The 20,234-nt window shown below is 37.9% G+C and overlaps 1 protein-coding gene across 3 annotated transcripts; it reads left to right on the top strand.

Moving 5' to 3' along the window:
* Positions 1–1,766: 1,766 nt before the first annotated feature.
* Positions 1,767–18,076, top strand: RAP2C (RAP2C, member of RAS oncogene family). Of its 3 annotated transcripts, none has more exons than XM_015444204.3 (4): positions 1,767–1,844; positions 3,385–4,188; positions 6,756–7,068; positions 15,541–18,076. In XM_015444204.3, the coding sequence occupies exons 2-3, from the start codon at positions 3,916–3,918 to the stop codon at positions 7,032–7,034; spliced, it is 552 nt and encodes a 183-aa protein (XP_015299690.1). In that variant the 5' UTR covers positions 1,767–1,844; positions 3,385–3,915; the 3' UTR covers positions 7,035–7,068; positions 15,541–18,076. The 3 variants fall into 3 exon arrangements, with proteins under 3 accessions (XP_015299690.1, XP_065394570.1, XP_005594644.1); XM_005594587.5 differs by lacking the exon at positions 1,767–1,844 and adding an exon at positions 3,076–3,284; XM_065538498.2 differs by lacking the exons at positions 1,767–1,844; positions 6,756–7,068; positions 15,541–18,076 and adding an exon at positions 2,837–3,284 and having other exon boundaries at positions 3,385–3,733.
* Positions 18,077–20,234: the final 2,158 nt, after the last annotated feature.

Genomic DNA, 20,234 nt, shown 5'->3' with positions numbered 1-20,234 from the left:
AGGCTGAGGTGCGAGGATCACTTGAGTACAGGAGGTCGAGGCTGCAGTGAGCTATGATCATGCTACTGCCCTCCAGCTTGGGTAACAGAGGGAGATACTGTCTTAAAAAAAAATAAATTAAATTTTAAAAAGCAAGTTACAGAATAGTGTGTATAGTGTGATTATTTTTGTAGTGCAGTAATTTTTAAATATATATATATAGAAGGTAGATTGATATACTGACATGTGAATAATGTTCCCTCCAAAAAAAACATAAGAAGCTTCTAACAATAAATACCTTTGTGAAGAGTAACTGAATTATTATTTTCGTGCCACTTGCAGATATTTGAGCTTTTAAAATTTTGTTCCCCCCATGTTTGCTATTTTTAAAAAATTAACACTTCATTAAATCTTTTAAATAAAAACCAAATAGCATTTATTGAGGCTTTATAATGTGCAAGGGACTATGCTAAGCCCCATTTTCACATTAACTTCTTATCTCCTTTTTACAGGTGAGGAGTTAGAGGCTCAGACAAGTGAAATCACTTGCTTGGAGACACAGAGCTAGAATGTGGGGGAGCTGCAATTTTAATGTACTTCTGTCTCATTTCAGAGCCCTAGGTCTCAACTGCCAGGCCACACTCTTCTAGTTGCTCTTTATACCCTCATTGCTTAATGAGAGTACACTGAAAACAACTGGAGTCTAATGAGATAATGTATGTGAAAATACTTTTCTAAGTATAGAGATGTTTGGGTAGGGCAGGCAGGGGTAGGGAATTTGTTTAAATTGGGCAGACCTGTCCACTGACCCCTAGACAGTCAGGATTTTTAGATCAACAACTTTCTTTTGTTCCTCCTTTAAAAATATTATAAAGTTATATTTACTTCCTTTTTCCCCTGATTATTGTTTATAAATTAAAATAATATGGAGAAATAAAAGCTATTTCATAATAGTCCTCACCCATAATTACTTTGTTTCAGATTTGAATGGCTATGTAATTATTACACACCCGCGTTTTACATACACAGTAGCAACTAGACATTTGTTCAGTATCTTGCTTTTTCAGCCCTACAGTATACCTTGGCCATCTTTTTATACAAGCACTTACAAATCTACTTTTCTCTTTTAAAGTAGCTGCATAATATCCTGCAGGTAGGTAGGTTGGTAGATAGATAGATAGATGATAGATAATAGATAGAGAGCTATAAACTTTTAAAAATCACCTGCTGAAGGACATTTAAGCTTCTCCCAATTGTTTGATTTCCTAATCAATGCTGTAATAAATACCCTTCCTAAGAAAGTTTAGAAGGATCTTTAGACTGAGTGTGATATTTGTCCACTGTAGTTGACGAGAGTGACCCCACAGGACGCTGTACTGAGGGGAGGAGTATGTTTCACTGCGTGGAGAAACAAAGAGCTCTCTCCTAAGCATGACGAACACATTCAAAGATATTAGGATTGCCAACAGGTGGGATGACCTGAAAAAGAACTCCTTGTTTTGACAGTTTAGTAATAGAGCAAAGACTTGTCACGATTGCTCAACACTGGCTGGATCAGAAAAGGAATTTCCAGACTCAGTTACAAGCACGCTGGTGGAGGGCTGTGAATCCCACCAGACAGCCTGGAGACAGCTAGACAGGGAGATGAGCAGCAGAGCTCCAAATCAGGCAACAGCACGTGTGAAAGGAGCAGTGACCTGTGGGGAAACTCATAACTCACAGACCAAACCTCTTCCAGCAGAGGGCAGTGCCTCTGATATGAGACAGGGCCCAGGCCAGCTGGAGCCAGAGCGGGGAACTTCGCTGGAGAGATAGCACCGGCCTGAGGTCAAGGAGAAACTGAACTAAACTCTCCTTTGAAGACTGTAAGTGACATTGGGGAATACTCAGGGAGGGACAGTGGGACCTCACACTACTGTGATTCGTCTGTGTTCTAATGTTTAACAATTTAGGCTGAGTAATAAATCTCTTTTTATAGAGTTTGACCATTTAGGGCTTGCAAGTAAGGGAATTTGGAGTCATTTTTGCTAGGCTGGCCACCGAGTCTCGCAGGTTTCTGGGTACATGCTTGAACTGAAAAGAAAGTGACATACCTAAAATATAGCCTAGACTCCTGGCCCTGGGGATCTGTGGATTCGACACAAAGTTTACAAATAGAAAGCTAGCAAAGGGAAATATAGTCGGAAGTAACAATTTTATCTAAAAATAGAAACTTAGAATCTAACACCAGAGTTACTACTTGCTTTTGAATTTCAAAGACTACAAAGGATGGCCTTTAAAACAAAACTTCAGCATGTAAGAGCCAGCCAAGCAAATCGTTATACATACAGATAATCAACGATTAAAATAAATTACTCTTTAGGTCTAAACCGTTTCCAATCAAATCTTTCCTGAATATTGGTTACCTTTTCTGCCGTGTAGTGGTTGGAATCAAATGAGAACATAGCTGAGCAGAGTACCATAAAGTCTACTTCTAATGCTGCTGTTTTCGAGTCTTGTGATTTTTTTTTTTAAGTGACTTTAGTATTCGCTGTTAAAGTCAAGGCGGGTCTACCACACGGTAAAAGTACTGTGTGTGTTTGTCAGGCACGGCTAAGTAAAACGCACTGCGTCCGAAGTCTAAGGGTAGTTTGCATGCATCTCTCAGCAAAATAGCAAGTGGAAGGAATACCAGCAAGGAGAATAAACTTTCTGGGCTGTTTGATTACCCCTGTAACTTCTAGTCCAGGGATGTTTGGCGTTCTCCCGGTCGCTAGATTATTAGCCCGCAGTCCCGCACCGGCCAGGGAGCGGCTCAAGTCCTAGAGCCGGGCGGCTGGAAGCTGCGGGGCGGAGGCGCTTCTACGGGTTTGGGGGTGGGATGGTCCGCGGCAGCCGCGGGCGAGTAAGGACTGACGCCGCAGGTTCCCAGAGGCCTGTTCCCGAGGCCGGAGTCCCGACCCGAAACCGTCCCTGGCCGGCGCGCTCGCTCAGCAGGGCGCGGCCCCAGAGCCACCCGGCTCGCCCCGAAGAGGTGGGACTTTCCCCACCGGAAGTGATCCCGTCCAGTCTCGGGGAACTGGGGCACCTCAGCCAGTGTGTCAGGGAAACCCTTCCGGGTGTGTGCTGGGGGGGGTGGGGGGTGAGTGAGAAAAAAAAGAGGTGGGTTCGCCTGGAGTCCCTGCGGCCGCCGCCGGACGGCCCCCGCCCCTTTCCCCGCCGCGAGCAGCAGCGCTGGGGCAGCGGAGAGACAGAGGAGCCAGCGGGTGGCCATGGCCTTGGCCTGACAGAGCCTCCCCGGCGGCCGGGCGGGTGCGGACGGCGGGGTAAGCGGCGGTAGCCTGATCCGGGTGGGAGCCGGCGGCCGGCGCCGCAGGTTCGGGGCGGGGGTCAGCCGGGTAATGTGCATCCTTCTCCCCTTCACAGGCCGGACGACCCCCGCGGGAGCCGGGGCCCAGAAAACCGCCCGGGCAGCAGTAACTGGAACGGAGCCCGCAGGCCTGGGCCGGCTGGGCTGCGCGAGCTGGAAGCGGGGTCCCCGGGCCCCTTTGTGTGAAGGGCGGGGGAGGGTTGCGGGCAGCCCCGGGCTGCGGGCTACTCTGAAGTCCGCCTCGCCGCGGGGTCCCCTCGTCGCGGCCCCCACCCTTTCCTTCCCGGGGGCACGCGCGCCACCCTAGCCGGGCTTTTCCCTGACTCGCCCTCCTCCCCACGCCCCCTGCTCGGGCCGCAGTTCCTATAGGAAGGGCATTACCATCCCTTCCCCACCCTCCCTGACTCTACGCTCTTTCCCCTCCCCCTCCTGTAACTTCCTCTTCTTCCCTGGTTGGGCCCTCTGCTCCTCTGCACTCTCCTCCCCAGTTCGCAGATTTCCGCCCACCTTCCGCCTAGTCTAGCCGCGCCACAGCTAGCGGGGTGATCTTTCCCCCCTTCTGGTAGGAGTTGGTGAAGGTGAGACTCATGAGGGAATACAAGGTAGTGGTGTTAGGGAGCGGAGGGGTTGGCAAATCTGCCCTTACTGTGCAGTTTGTCACTGGGACTTTCATTGAGAAATATGACCCCACCATTGAAGATTTCTACCGCAAAGAGATCGAAGTGGACTCTTCCCCCTCCGTGCTGGAAATTCTGGACACCGCAGGAACTGAGCAGTTTGCCTCCATGAGAGATCTCTACATCAAAAACGGCCAGGGTTTCATCCTGGTTTATAGCCTGGTTAATCAACAGTCTTTTCAGGTAACCAAACCAAGTCTCGTAATTTGTTAGAAGGGGGTGTGGTAATCCGACATCGACTTCTGGGTTGCTTGAAACGTGCATTAATGACTGTGTTTTGCTTTTGAAAGTTAGACATGACGCATTTTTGAGGTTACTCCAGGCATGGAAGACTATCGGGTTGTTTCTATAGAGCGTAGTAAAGTAATAAGCGTCAACAAATATTTTAAAGCTATTTTTAAGTGAAAGAAAAGTGAAAAAAATGTCTGTGTATATTTCGCCTGGAATATAACCTTCTGAAGTTGCTTGCTCAATTCAACAAGTATTGATTAACTCACTCAACAAAACATCTAACGAATAATCTCGGGTAAATAGAGCACTTGGAAAAAATTATTTGGAGCCGATTATCTGTTGCACAGATAAGTCCTGTCTGTCCCACCCACACCTTCCCCTCCCACCCCGCAACACCCCCTCCCGCCGCCCTCCCCTTCTCTCTCAAGTTTCTCAACTAGATTCATAAATCTTAGTGTTGCAAAATGAAGAACTCAAGACCTGCCTTCTAGGCATTTTACTTAATTACTTGGGGCGTGTAGTAGGAAGGAAAGTTACTAATAGAAAAGACTAGTACCTAGAATTAATAACCAACAAAAATCAGGGATGACTCCTTTTCTGCAGTTGATTCAAATTGTTTCTGGTAACTGCCTGTATTTACAGAAAATACGTGGGTCTGGGAACACTGAACAAGTGCAGATTTCTTACTCCGGCTGGGTGGCCAAACTGGATGTGGTCCAATCTCTTAGAAAATCTGTCTTGTCCTTCACTGGGAAACAGACTGAAGGTTTAACGTTATTTTAGGAGATGCGATGTATGTTTCTATTTATTCCTTGAAAATAAATAACCTCATATTGACCCATTATATTGACCTCCATTGATTTAGGAAATGGATATATTTTTTTCTGCATTTAAAGGTATGCGCTTAATGTAGCTTACTTAAGAGACCTTAAGTGCTTTATCCAATACAATGTGCTAATTCCACTTTCTTTAGTATTTTAAATTAAAGTACTATAGTGAACTTTTCCAGTAACCTGATAGAACAACTTCAGAGATTTTTTTTTTAAGATGATAAATTCTGGGGAAATAAATCAAAGCTATTGAGACCAAACTAAATTCACTTTATGTGGGCGTAAATTCCCAAACAATAGTATCATAAAAGCATTTTCCCCCAGAAAGTACCAAAGTACTGAAGGTGCTGTCTGACAGGCATTTTTTTCCCTAAAGGATCCTCAGGAGATTTGTTATTCTATCAGCTTACTCTCTGGAGGCTGAGAGTCTTTTGAAGGGTGTTTCATAAGATTTCTGTTATATCCATTTCTGTTGTAGACATGAATTGGGAGTGAAAAACTGTGCCATTATTTCAGTGGAGATGTAAACTCCTTTGAGCCCAAATGCCATAAGTTTGGATTTTCAGCTGAATTTATGTTTCCATAAAGACAACGGGAAATAAGCGTAACCTAGAAGACTGAGTTGATACATGATCAAACCAAATTGATGTAAATATCAAATAACTATATTTTTATAGATTTTCATAGTCCCTTGCTTTCCCGTAGACCCACATGTGAATATTCTGTGCTTACTGTGACTTCCAATTAAACATACATTTTCTATTTAAGGCAAACTTTTAAAATTATGAAATATTGCAAAAAATGATGATTTTTATAATTAAATCTATAATATTGTCTTAAATCAATACTTACTCCCACCTCCCCAAATTGATGCTACTGGAGGATTGCTAACGCTCTTATGTTTTGTAATTCGTTGTAACTACTTGGAAAGAGTAATACGCATGGGAGAACAATCAAGCAGTAAAAACAAACACAGGCAAAAAAAAGAAAGAAAGAAAGAAAACAAACAAACAAAAAAAATGTCTTCTTCCCACCCAGACTCCCCTTGCACTGTCCTTCCCAGGAGTTACTAACTGTTACAGTAGTTTCTAGCGAATTTAAGTGTATTTTAAGGTGTTTGATTTTACTGGAATAAATGCATACCATTCAGTTTAAAATAAAACATTTAAGTGTATCCATCTGGTTGTAACGCTTTTCTTCTAGGCATTACAGAGTGGTTTTTGTTCCCACTTAAAACACTTTCACTCAAGCCCTCTTGCTACATGGCTAGGAATGCATAGATGCTGCAATCCTGTGCTAGGATAACAGGTGTTACAAGGAGTGATGACAAGCAGGCAGGTTTAGGGAGATGGCCAAACATCCTTATGTACGAATGGATTAATCATTTGGAAACTTGCTTTTTAAATCAGTATAGACTGGGGGTGGGTAAAAGTGATTATATGAGTCAAGGTTAGTGTGCAACCCATGTTTTATATTCCTGACAAACCCAGCAGGTAGGGTCTGTGAAAATTATCTAGTTCTTACTCCTGTGGACAAAATGGTGACGTTTTCTCTGTTTAGGTGTGATTTCATTTTGGATTCAGCTTTGTATACTCACTGAGGTATGACTTTTTGTAATACTGTAATATTTCTGTTATGGTTATACAAACAGCATAATGTTTTTCTTTCTCTTTGTGATTGCTTGAATAGGATATCAAGCCAATGAGAGATCAAATTGTCAGAGTGAAGAGATATGAAAAAGTCCCACTAATCCTAGTAGGAAATAAAGTGGATCTGGAACCAGAAAGAGAGGTTATGTCTTCAGAAGGCAGAGCTCTGGCTCAAGAATGGGGCTGTCCTTTCATGGAGACATCGGCAAAAAGTAAATCAATGGTGGATGAACTTTTTGCTGAGATCGTCAGGCAAATGAACTATTCATCCCTGCCCGAGAAGCAAGATCAGTGTTGTACAACTTGCGTCGTCCAGTAAAAAAGATAACCTCAATCATGGCCATACCGAGCAGGTTAGTTTTTGATGGAACTGTGTGAATCAGGTAGTGTTTTGTTTTTTGATCAAGTATAACAAAAAGCTGGTTGGTGTTAATACACATGGCACTGTCTTAAATTTCTTTATTTTTAAAATAACATTTTCCATCACACAAAATAGTCAACATTCAATGAAGAAAATTTTTTTAAATGCAGATAAGCAAAGCGTAGGTAAAAAATTGCTTATATTCCCATCACCAAGATTTTAAGTGAGTTATTGTTCTTCCTTCTCTGCTTTATTGGTAACATTTCTTTGGGTTGAGTTAAACCATAACACACTTTTTCCCTGTTCTTCTGATTTAGCATCCAAAATGCACAGGAGAGCACTCAGTAATAATTTCAGAAGTTTTGTGGTATTTTCTATCCTTTTATGTTTTTATGTCCTGAGCAAGCAAATTGCTGCAATTAAAATCACTAGTTTACTAATCACCAAGTGCTTGATTAACAGTACAATTATTTAATCAAATTCATCTGTACCTAACACTTGAGGGACTTACGTGACCTCTGATAATAACAAATTGTAGTGCCACAGTGTACCCTGACTTCATTATAAATATACAGTCCAAATGATAATCTGGTTGAATTATCTGTGATGTGTTAGAAGGAACAGTTTCATGCATTAAAAAAATTTATTCAGTTTAATAAATTATGAGATTAATAGGAACAGTAACAAACCTTCAGGCCTTTCACTGAGTTAAATAACTTACAAGTTTTTTAAATGAATGAGTTTTTTTTTAAACTCATACTTTTTTTAAAAGTAAGGTTATGTAAAACCTATGAAGCATTTAAAACAAGATTATTCATGTCATGATCTTTTAGTCTAGATTGTAATTGAGCAAATAGTCTCACTTAGACAGTAACACTTAGATGATAAGATAGAACAGCCAATATTGTGAATGACTGAGAAACCGCAGCAAATGCCAGACTAGCCTGGCAGTATCAGGAATGAAATTGATCTTCCTGAGCCAAGGCTGACCTCGAGTCTAGGAGGCAGTGTTGCAAATGGCAACAGGCATTTCAGATTGGAGCAATGATTCCTAATCAAGGGTCTGGCTTTGTGTATGCTCCCTGGAGAAAAGACTAACGGTCCCTAATTTATCTTTTCAGACAAGGTCTCCTGTCAGATAATGTCATCTTTAAAAATGAAGGATGACAACAATGCTTTATTTAAAATGCTTTCACTCATCAGCCTTTCGCATACCAGAATATGGTGAAAACTCATTTATTTTCTTATGTCTAGCTACATCTATTATTTTATAAAGTCACTTTTCAGACCATAGTCCAGCTTATGTTTGGTTGATAGCATCGCACTTGCATTATAGTCTTTTGAGGAGGAGAGAGGCTTATGGATCAAGTCCCATATTCTTGCTGCTGTAATCTCTCTCCTTAAATTGTAAGCCAGCTTCACATTTGAACAAGTTCTGTGTGGTGATTGCATCTTTACTGTTTTGCTCTATTTTTCTATCTGACACTTACTGGGCAGATGATGTAAGTGTCCATACACATTTTGTGTTAGTTTTATCATCTTTTTAAAAATTAATCAACTCCCACGAAATGTTCTCAGTTTTCCTTCCATCATTAGTGTAGACAGCTATAGGAGGTTAACTGAATAAAATTGGTCTCACACATGTCAAGAGCCAGCTGTCTCAGCCAAATTGGCAGGTGAATAATTTCTAAAGCTATTTTTGAACCTCTTTTCTTCTGAATCATTTCTGAGTTTATTTCATTTGGTAACTTTTTGTGATATGAATTATGTTTAACCTATTTGGTTACCTACAGGAATGAGTACATAGATTTTTTTTTAGTATCTCAAGCCAACTATATATTTTTGGTTAATTAACATACTAAAAATGGAAATTATTATTAATACCTATAATTATTCATTTTTATAGTAGTGAGTTTTTTATAGTGTGTAGGTTTTTGCTTGTTTTTGTAAGCAGAATATATAAATGAAGATGTTAGCCTTGAAATAAAATATCCAATAAGCTGAATTTCTAAAAATACTAAGGGGGACTCCCTGACCAAGATCTTTTAGAACAAAGTGCACTATATGCAGGGTTGATGTTTTTTTTTTTCTGACATCAAATAAAATTGAACTGATTCCCATGTATGGGAATCTCTAATCTGAGGCTAGTAAAATTTGTGGTTGTCCTTGTTCACCATTTACCTGAAAAGAAAAGAAAATAGATGGTGGATTTTGAATACTATAGCTTGAGTCATGGAGCTTTGAAATCTATTAGACCCAGATCTAAATTGAATATCAAATTTTGACAGGTAAAGGTGATTTGAGAAATGTTTGTCCCTAATATTTAGAAGAGTACCTTGTCCAAGTTAGAAATAATAGGATGTAAATCAGAAACACTGTTACTGTTGTTAATTGGTTTTTAACTGAGAGGGAAAATTTATTAATGCTCTAAGAATTGCTTCTGATAATTCCTCACATTTATGTCTTAACACCTTTCAATTTGGGTCACTAGTCTCTTCCCTAACACCTGTTTATCTGCATGGCTCCCAGGATTGTTTCCTCACCTTTTACCCTCCCATTAGTAATTTTAGTGTAAGTTTGGAAGCATAACCAGACTCCTTATACACTGCCATCATCATCCTGATTTCTTTACTGATCTGAGGAGCGTACGATCAAGTGCTTTGAAGGGACTTCTTTTGCTGTATGGCAGCAGTATAATGGAAACTCAGGTCAGCATTGTCTCCCTGTTCTGGTTTCATTCACTATGTCATAGCTCTTCTGTGCTAGTATAAATTATTGGCAGTTCACTGTTTTGGTATATTTTTGTGGAGAAAGATCAATGTTTTGTTAATAATCTCGTAATACTATAAAAGAAGTAAATCACTGTCCTGTGGGAGTTCAGGGAAACGGGAGATCACAACCAATTAGAACAGAGTTTCTTAACATTCTGGGATCTTTGCTGTTTGGGGCTGTCCCGTGCATTGTCAGATGTTTAGCAGCATCCCTAGCTTTTACCCACTAGATGAGAGTAGCATCTTCCTAATCCCCCATTATGACAAGAATATCTCCAGAAATTGCCAGATGCCCCCTTGGGACAAAAATTGCCCTTAGTTAAGAGCCACTGAGTTAGCGATATTGGGAGCAATAGCATTTGAATCAGGCTTTGAAGATGGGTAGGACTTGAGGGGATTGGTGGTGGGGGTGGGGGGTGTCAGTGTTGACTTTCAAACAGAAAGAATGCCAAGAAGGAGCATAATCATATCCTGAAATATTCTGTTGATTCCCTAATAGGAAGGGGGGAAGTGCAGTAAAGATGTCTCTTAAATGTGACAGCTTGATATATCCTTTTGGCAAATAGAATGTTTTAAAGATGATTTTTCAAGGATTCCTTTATGTCAGTCCAGTATTGATGAAAGTGATAAAGAAAGAAAATGGGGGCAAAGGGTGTTATTCACTGTGGTTTGAAGGTCTCCTGTAAGATTTTATACCATTTTTCTCAGTGTACTATGGAACAGGTCCTCCCAACTAGAGTAAATGGTGCATAAGAGTACCAAACACAGGGAAGCAAATTGAAAGGACAAAGATCACTATTTATGTCAGCCCCAGTTCATTATGTATTTCAGCCTGAAGAAAAAGGGGGTTCTCGGTTCAAGACTAGCACATCATTTTACATGGCAGCAGAATGCCTGAGATGCTAACAAAGGCTACTGAAAGGCTAAACCATATTTGAACATCATTTTAGTCTAGCTAGACTTACTATTCCTAAATACAGTGGAATTGATTAACATTTTCATGTTTTTTTAAAATAAAAAAAGTAGAATCAGAATGGTTTTTAATTTTTTTAGCTTTTAATTTTAGTTTTTAATTTTTTATGGTATGCTGGGGCTTTAGCAAATGTGAGGAGAAAAATCCTCAAATCACATCATGTACTTATAATTTCCTATACAAGGTAAATATTAATAATATCTGTAAAATGCTGGGGTGGAATTCTGTTGTAGAAGTTATAGTTTTGTTAGATACTTCTTTTTTTCCCACTGCTCTATTTGCATATCACTTTGAATGGGGAAAATGGCTTATTTAAAATGCTCATCTGTCATCCAGTTCACATGGTGAGTCAAAGTGGAGCAGAGGAGTTGAATGGAGGAAGAAGCATGCTTTGGGGGTGGTATGTACCATAAAGACCCTCAGCGAACCTTGGGTAAAAGGGAAAAACAAAGCCACCTCGCCCTTTCTGCTACCCCTAATTCTCCCAGACCTTCACTGAATTCGTAGGGTTGGTTCATGGTTTGAGACTTGAGAGTGGACAGGTGCCTAGTTAGACCTGCTGTAGATCTGGAGGTGTGTGGTGATTAGAATGACTCTTTGTATATCTGTTCCCTCTTTAATTGCTTCCTTTTAACCTCAAGATTAGGCTTTTATTGCAGAATAAAATGCATATGAGCCATTGAGTTTTACTCCATTACCTCTCTGGCTTAGAATGAACCATCGGTAGAAGTAACAAAAATTGCATCATGGAGTTGGAGAATTGCCACCAAGGAAGTGTTCTAGCCATACTACAGAAAAGATTGTCCCCGTGGGATTACTTCTCAGCAGAATTCTACAATTCAGAAGATAGTATCAGTAAGAAAAACTTAAGTCCTGTCAGCTGTTAGAAAAACGTATCCAATCAAAAACATACTCCCAAGTTCTTTTGATTAGCCAATCTTAGGAATATCAACTTCAGAAAAAGCAATTTAGAGTTGAGGGGTGTACTAACTTACCTGGTCTAATTCAAAGCTAGCAACTGGAATTGGATCATTGGGCTCACACTGCTGTTTATTATCACTGGACTTGGTTATAATATTTGAGATCTCAGAATTGAACTTATCATATTAATTTAAACATTCAGAGATTTTAGATCTAGTACATAAAAATAGCTAATCCCATCCCTTCTACCCTGGGTTCACCATAAACATTTTGTGAGCTTGCTTTCCTTCATGTGTGATTCCATCTCCATTCAAGGATTCTATGCCATAGGTTCCGCCTTTGCTCTCTGTGTTTAATGGGTGACAGTGAACACGTTTAAAGACCTAGTCCTCCCACTCCAACTCCAGTAAGCTTCATGAGTACTATGCACATTAGGATAGAGAAACAAAACAAAAGATATTTAACAAAAACATAACCTGTATCAGAGGAATTCCAGCCTAAGGCCAGAGGCAGTGGCTCATACCTCTCATCCCAGCACTTTGGGAGGCCAAGGTGGAAGAATCACTTGAGGCCAGGAGTTCAAGACCAGCCTGGGCTATGTAATGAGACCCCCGACTCTACAAAAAATAAAATAAAATAATTAGCTGGGTGTTGTGGTGTGTGCCTGTAGTTCTAGCTGTTCAAGAGGCTGGGGTAGGAGGATCTCTTGAGCCCAGGAATTCCAGGTTTCAGTAAGCTATGATTGCACTACTGCACTCCAACCTGGATGACAGAGCAAGATCCTGTCTCTGAGATTAAAATTATTATTAAAATAATTTAATGATTTATTAAAATAGCACTTTTGATGATTAACATTATTATTAAAATAATGATTTATGCAAATTATAATTCCAGCCTGATGTTTTGCTAATACAACTAACTTTTAACTTGTATATAAAATGATAATTAAACATGAAAGGAAATTCGTTTTCAAAAAAAGTATTTTGGTTAAATCCCAAGAATATCATATGCCTAAAACTAGAAAAAAATTAAAAGTGATTATGATTACACGCTAATATTTGTGTGTGTGTGTGAGAGAGAGAGACAGTGCTAGTAAATACCATTGTATTTAGATAAGTTAAGTCCAGTTAAGCTAAAAAGACGTTCATAAACTGCTAAGCCTTTCAGGAGCCTTTGTTAACATACCAGGCATTCTGCTGCCATGTGAAATGATGTGCTAGTTTTGAATCAAAAATCCCCTTTTTTTCTTCAGGCTGACATAAATAATGATCTTTATTCCTTTTTGTTCTATGTTTGGTACTGTCATATACCAATTTACCCCACTTGACAGACCCTATTTATTTCATAATTTCCTGAGCAAAAGATTTGGATTAGTGTGTGTTTTTTGTTTTGTTTTGTACTTTCCTATAATATTGCATTAGTAAAAAGCTAAAAAAGTAGAACCAAACAAGTAAGAGTTTGAATAGAAGCTTCCAGAGTTAAGATTTGTTGAGTGTCTTGCTGGAAACTTGAGAGCGAGGTCGAGGATAACTTGGGTTCTGTCTTGAAAGCCGCAAGTTATACCTTTGCAGCGTGCTTGGATGTGATATCCTGCAAGTTAAAAAGTACTGATTTGACCAGCTGCCTTTAAACCTTCAGCGATTTATTTTTACATACATCAGAGTGTTAGTATATTGAAAATTTTGCTGTCACTGTGAAGCAAGAACATTTGCACTTGAAATTCTAATCTGAAAGAGACTGTTGTTTTTGTTTAATGCAAGCATTTTACTTCAGGATTTTTTACTGCAGGTAATTATAATTTATTACTCTCTTGAAAAGTAGCTAGTATTAATACTTTGTTTGCTTAAAGGTATGCCTAATATTAATATTATTGAGCCTAACTCAGGATTTATCTATATCTCTTGATTTCACAGGAGTATTGTCATCCTGTGTATGTGGATAGACCAAATGTTACCCAGGTTTTTAGGGGGTGGGAGGTGATTAATATATCACGTTTTATTCAATATAGATTATGGTTAGTAAAATGATTTGATTATTAATATTTTGGCTAGAAATAACTACTTTCTCAATTTGATTTTAGAGAATACTTGAACAGGTCTTCAATATTTAAGAGAAATAATCATTTTTGAAAATCCCAACATCTTTATAATTGTTTGATTTAAAAAGGGAAATGAAAATTTATAGCAAATTCATTAATTCAAACTAATTGAAGGAAGTCTTGTCTGAATTACAAAAAAGTATTCATAATGAATACTTTTTATTCATTATGAATACTGCATATGTAATGAAATACTGTTGTGTTCAAGTAGGTATAGAAATTCCAGCTAGGCTAAAAAATATAAAGGTCCTTAGTCTAGATATCAAAAGTACAATCCTGGTCTCCTAGAAATTTATAACATAGTTGGAAAAGGAAAACAAATTTACAGCAACCCTGTGAAGAAAGTATTTTTATCCGTTTTTCAATGATGAGGAAACCGGACATGCCCAAGCTTAAATAACTGGTGTCCTAATTAACAATTTAATGCAAAATGTCTTTTAATTGGAAAAATGTTTCTATAATAGTTTCTAAAGAGGAAGATTTTTGTTCTGTTTTTTCCTAATGTGTTTAGGTAGCAGAATTTCAATAATGAGCAGAGTGATGTCCTTTAATAATAATCATTTTTATGATATAGCTGCTAATAAAGCACTATGTCAGGCACTTTGAACACTAATATAAGTGTAGCTGTCAAATGAAATTAAAATTATGCATTTATAAACATTGGTAGAGCCCTTAAATGATTATAAACTGGTTTCCCTTGGCATTCTTTCATAGTTGCTGTTCTACTTTTGTTTCTGGCTTTATGATAACATTTTTTATCTCATGCGTTCGAAAACAAACATAACTCTACTCCCCTAGAAGCTATTTGGTGATTCAGCATAATTGAAGGACGCTCTGTCTGTCTGAACGATAGATTTTTTTTTTCCCTAGTATTAGCTGGAAGGGCAGAAATCTGTGAGCTCTAACAGCAGGAAATGAGGAATTCCAGTCATAAAAGAAGATCCTGTGGTTGGGAGGATGTCCCCCAAAAACGGAAGACCCAAGTGGAAAATGTGAACTGCTGCTATCACCTAGCATCTGACCTAACCTAGGCACCTAGTAGGTGCTCAATATCTAGACCTCGATTGAATTGTATTCCCTTCCTCCCTCCCTCCCTTCTTTCCTTCCTTCCTTCCTCCCTCCCTTCTTTCCTTCCTTCCTTCCTTCCTTCCTTCCTTCCTTCCTTCCTTCCTTCCTTCCTTCCTTCCTTTTTCTCTTTCTTTTCTTTTCTTTCTGCAGTCCTCCCACCTTGGCCTCCCTGAGTACTGGAATTACAGACATGAACCACTGTGCCCGGCCTGAATGACATTTTCTCATTTTAATCTTTAAAAAAACTAGATTTGGGAAAAGTCTAACATACTGCCAATTAACTCATAATTAACATGCATTTGATAACAATACCATTTCCAGTTAAAATGTGAAGCGATCAAGTTCAAAGTAGAAGCAGCATTTGCAACAACTTTTATACTGTAAGATCATTTAAACCAGTAAGGACATTTTTAATATTGCATAAGTATAATACAAGTACAAGGCATAATAATATTATAAAAATAAGCTAGGATAGCTACACACATGCACACACAAAGTACATTATATCCAGTGCATCACTTCTGTGTTTTTTTTTTTTGTTACCATTTCTCTGTGTATATAGATCTGTTGTCAGTGTTCTCTTTTTAAACTATATATTTCTACATTTTTATGACATGTTTATCTTAATTGCAGATAAAACTCAGAGGAAATTTGCACAGATGCTGCTTTGGAGAACTTTACAACCTGGGTTGCAGAACTGAGCCTTGGTAAACCTGTCTCTATTACAGCATGTTGCCATACATCTATTTAAGTGTGTAAGGTCTTTGGCCTTCAAGATCCATCGACCTTAAACAGGAATGCTTAGCACGTTTACCATACGTTTAAAATCTATTCTTTATCAATCAGTCCTTTTATAGCTTTCTAAGTTCTTATTGATGGCTAATATGCAAGGGTTAATTTTTAATATTTTAATTGATTTCTTTAATCAGTTTCTCGACTTGTATTTATTAAATACTCAAACTCAGTATTACCTACTCAATGCCTTTTTAAAGAAAGTTATAATGGAGAAAAAATTGAGCCTTAAACAAATGGTTACTTCTGTATATTACCTCGTACCAGTGCTTCATCCTATTTGTAAAATCTTTCTCCTTTAAAATTATTGGTTAATACTTTGAGACTTTGTTTACGTGTGGCAGTGTTGTAAAAAGAAACTAAAGATCACATTTTACCTGTATGGATGGAATATCCCTTTTCTTCAAGTGCAGTTTGTGATGTGTGTGTTTTGTTTTGTTTGGTTTTTTTTTTGTAATTAACATGTTCTGAAAGTTACAATTGATATTTGAAATTGACTGTAGAGCATTTAGTTGAAGAGTTAAGCATTCAATTCCATTAGGTTTTCACATGTGTTAATCTCATTTACAGCATTGAATTGCGGCAGTAACATTTTCCTTTCTGTGAAGTTCTAAATTTAGTTATGACCTATTTAGCAATGCCTTTGAAAAGGGATATTGTATCCATGGTAAATTAATTGTATACCTAAACAGAGATAGCTCATCTTTGCCTATCAGGCTTGTAATTGACATCTAGTAGACTTCTGCACATGTAAAATTGAATTCAAATAAAATCATACACACTTTCTAGTTCTTAATATTTGTCTTTCTGAATAATAGTTTAAAGCAATATTTGTTAAAGTTTTCTTGCACTATCACAATTGCTTTTTAGTTATTTCTCAAGAAGCATGTTCGTAGTAGAGACAAAATCTGTGTAACAGGAGGGAGAATAGCGCCAAGTCTCTGGGCTATTTTTTATTTTTGCAAATGTGCTTTCTAATAGCCATTGCCTTCCATGTTGTTTACCTAATCAGCACATTTTCTCTGAATACTTGAACATTTTAACAGTAACGCAGGTATAGAATCAGAAAGGAAACTTATGAAGAGTAATATTTTGGTTCAGTTTTAACATCGTGACAATGAGGGCTTTTTCTAGCAATGATTTTTAAATTGTATAAGTTTGACAGTATTTTATTGTTGGGTTTTTATTTGGTTTTAGTTGTGTGCTTTTCATTTGCAGAAGTTAGTAACTGCAGCTCATCTACTGCACCAAAGTTCTCGATTTTAGGAGCCCAGCTTTAGTCATTTGAACATGCTTCTAAATAAAATAAAACAAAACAAAACCAAAACTATACTTTTGATCTATAATGATAGCTCAATAACTTTGTCAAGGAAAGCTCTAATATATGCAGTGATGGTTTATGAAAGGGTGTGGCAATTTTAAATTTATATTGTGTGTGATGTTCAAATAAAGTGGTATCTACATTCATGTGATTTATTGGTCAGCATGACCATTAATTATTGAGTAGAAATTGATTAAACTTTGATTTCCTTTTTTTAAATCGTGTTGCATTTGATTCCTGAGCAAATTCCCTCAAAGTGAACTCTTATTCTTAAATTTTGAATTTTATGGTGAGATTGTAAAGATAGAGGCAATTGAAACATTGTTCCTTATTTATGAACTGCTTGAAATGAATACTTAATTTAAGTTTGCACTTTAATACCAAACTTAAAACCAAACACTCATTTAAAAGTAGGTTAAGTGATCATGGATCATTGTTATTAGCTTTGTGGCTTTGTGAAATTCTAAAGGAATCAAATAATTCATCATGATTTAAATTTTCTAGAGATTTTGATTTTTTTGTAGTGTTTCTTTCCTATAGATTGTGTTCTTGTTTCTCTCTCTCTCTCTCTCTCTCAATTACAGTGTTCATTGTCATTGACCTCAGCAGCAAATTTGACTTGAATTCACTTAGAATCACAGGAATCAGGGGAAAGTGATTTTAAAGGTGGTTTCTCCAGCACATTTTAAGAAAAGGGACCAAAAGTTATTTTAGCTTCCTCAATAGATTGCATGTTGCTTATTAGGATAATAAATTAATATTAAATGCAATATATGTCTTGTCTTTACTATGGCATCTGTTTAGGAGTTGTTCAAATCACTGCAGTAGGGCTCTGCAAATAAAATAATGTAACCTATTATCATGGATCTAATGTACTGTAACTTTATCAGTGAAAGGTAAAATCTCAAATAACAAGTACAAACATTGAACAATTACCTATAAAGATTTGTAACAGTAAAATTTTTCCAATAGATTTCATTCTTGTCATTTTGTAAGACGACCCTGCAGTCCACCTGTTTGTAACTTTTTTAATAAAATAGACATCTGTATTACTGAGGTTGGTTTCTTTAATTATTTGGTGTATTGCTTCATGTTCTGGATTTGCTAACTTATAAATCTTTCTCAAAACTGAAAGTCATTGCTTTTTATCAAAATGATCATGTGTATTGCAGTACATGTTTAAACAAAGTTAAACATTCATTTGCCTGTTTCCTTAATTACCATTCTGGCATATTTTTGGGGAAAAGTGAGAATGATATGCCCCAAAATATAATATGTAATCAATTTGAATAATTTGTAAATAAGTCAGAAATTATAGACAATGGCTAAAAACGAATGATGTATATAACCTGATCTACATGCAGAAAGTGGCCAAACAACAAATTTGTTCACTGGGAATTGTCCATGTATAAAATATTTCCGACAATACATTTTTTTGGAGGCAGTCTTGCTCTGTCACTCAGGCTGGAGTGCAGTGGCACAATCATAGCTCACTTCAACCTCGAACTTCTAGGATCAAGTGATCCACCTGCCCCAGCCTCTTGAGAAACTGGGACTACAGATGCTTGCCACCATGCCCAGCTAATTTTTCCATTTTTTTTGTAGAGATGGGGGCATCTCACTATGTTGCCCAGGCTGGCCTCAAACTCCTGGGCTTAAACAATCCTCCTGCCTTGGCCTCCCAAAGTGCTTGGATTACAGGGGCGAGCCACTATGTCCAGCCCAGATTTCAGACAATATTAAGCAATATAATTAAATTTGAAAATGTTAAGGAAATCTAACACAATTGTTTTGTTTTATCCAGTGAAACATTTTGACAATCACTTTAATTCGCTGTCCAATTCAATATTTTTTAAATTGTTAAATAGATTTTTTAACCTTAATTTTTAAAAATCATTATCAATCTTTTCTTTGAAGTTGGGCAGTTCTGTCTATCCGAATGTACGTGGACTCATTTTTAAAATATTTGTAAATGAATGGGTAGTTTTATGTACCTGTATCATATAGAAAATATCTTATTGTTTATCATCATCAATTATTGGCCTTCAGTTGGGCTCCAGACACTCCATATGTGCTGCCTTAGATGCTGTCCTTGCAGTCAATACATAATTTTTTTCTAAAATGAAGGCACTCAGGATTTCAGGGTCTTCCACCTTTTTTCCACTAAAGGAGTGGTATCCCTTCATCCAGCAAGGTCAACGTGTTTAACCAAGTGAGTAACAGGGTGAGAGGACGGAGGAAGGTAAGAGCTAAGGAAAACTAGCCTGATGAGCCAAATCAGCATTGAATATCAGTAAGGGACTCTGTCAGAGCCGACTACCTTTATCTCCTCCCCATTGTCCTCCTCGTGCCATTCTTATCCTGGGAAAAGATTCACCTAGTCTTAACACTTTTCCAGGTTATAGCATCTTGGGGTCAAGCTTCAAGGCTATAAGATTTCTCATTTAGATTTAAAGTAGAGACCATTTTTCAGTTAAACTTCAGCTTGTACACATATTAATCTCATTTGAACTTTACCGCTAGCTGGTGTTTTGGAGTTTATTGTTCCCATTTTATAGTTGATGAAACCAAGGCTCAGGAAAGTTGTGCCTTAAGTTCATAAAGGTAAGGTCAAATGATTAAAATGTTGAGAAAGTTTCTTTTGGAGAAGTTTTCAAAAAAAAATGTATCATTAGGTAGAGTCAGATGGGTACTATTAAAATTATAAAGCTTATGGAAACAAGATAAAAGACAGCAGGAAATAACTATTTTAAGTCAGTGTGATGGTCCATATGTAACAAAATACTAGCATCCTTTTTAAAGGTAATGTGTGTGTTATATTACTAAAATTTATGTAAGTCATAAGTTATTTTCGTTATAGCTATTTTTCTTTGGAAAGGCAATGTCTTAAATCTAGGATTTGGCAGCCTTTAACCACCAGGCAGAATCCAACCTGGTAAGCAGTGCCAAAAGAACTGTAGTTAGATTTAGCAGCTGTATTCTGAATCAATCGCAAAGCTCAGCTGCACCCCTTTTCTACCTAAACTTACAGTTTGAATGGAGAACCAGAAGTGCAGCTGATCTTCAACTCATCTTTTGTCAGCACAGAGCCATATCCCTGTGCTTAAAAGCATTGGTCTCAATGGGTGAGGTCATCCCACTCCCAAGCTCAATGGTCCTGGTATGGTGTTATAATTTATGAGTGTTCTCCCATAGACTGTGAATTCCTTGAAGG

The sequence above is a fragment of the Macaca fascicularis genome, chromosome X, assembly GCF_037993035.2.
Source record: "Macaca fascicularis isolate 582-1 chromosome X, T2T-MFA8v1.1".
NCBI lineage: Eukaryota > Metazoa > Chordata > Mammalia > Primates > Cercopithecidae > Macaca > Macaca fascicularis.
The sequence above is the reverse complement of the archived record's forward strand: the minus strand, read 5'-3'. Positions and strand labels throughout refer to the sequence as shown.

Coding starts and splice junctions, on each gene's coding strand:
- RAP2C (XM_065538498.2), top strand. CDS start 2,840: ATGGTCCGCGGCAGCCGCGGGCGAGTAAGGACTGACGCCGCAGGTTCC. Junction 3,285..3,384: donor GGGCGGGTGCGGACGGCGGG/GTAAGCGGCGGT, acceptor TCCCCTTCACAG/GCCGGACGACCCCCGCGGGA.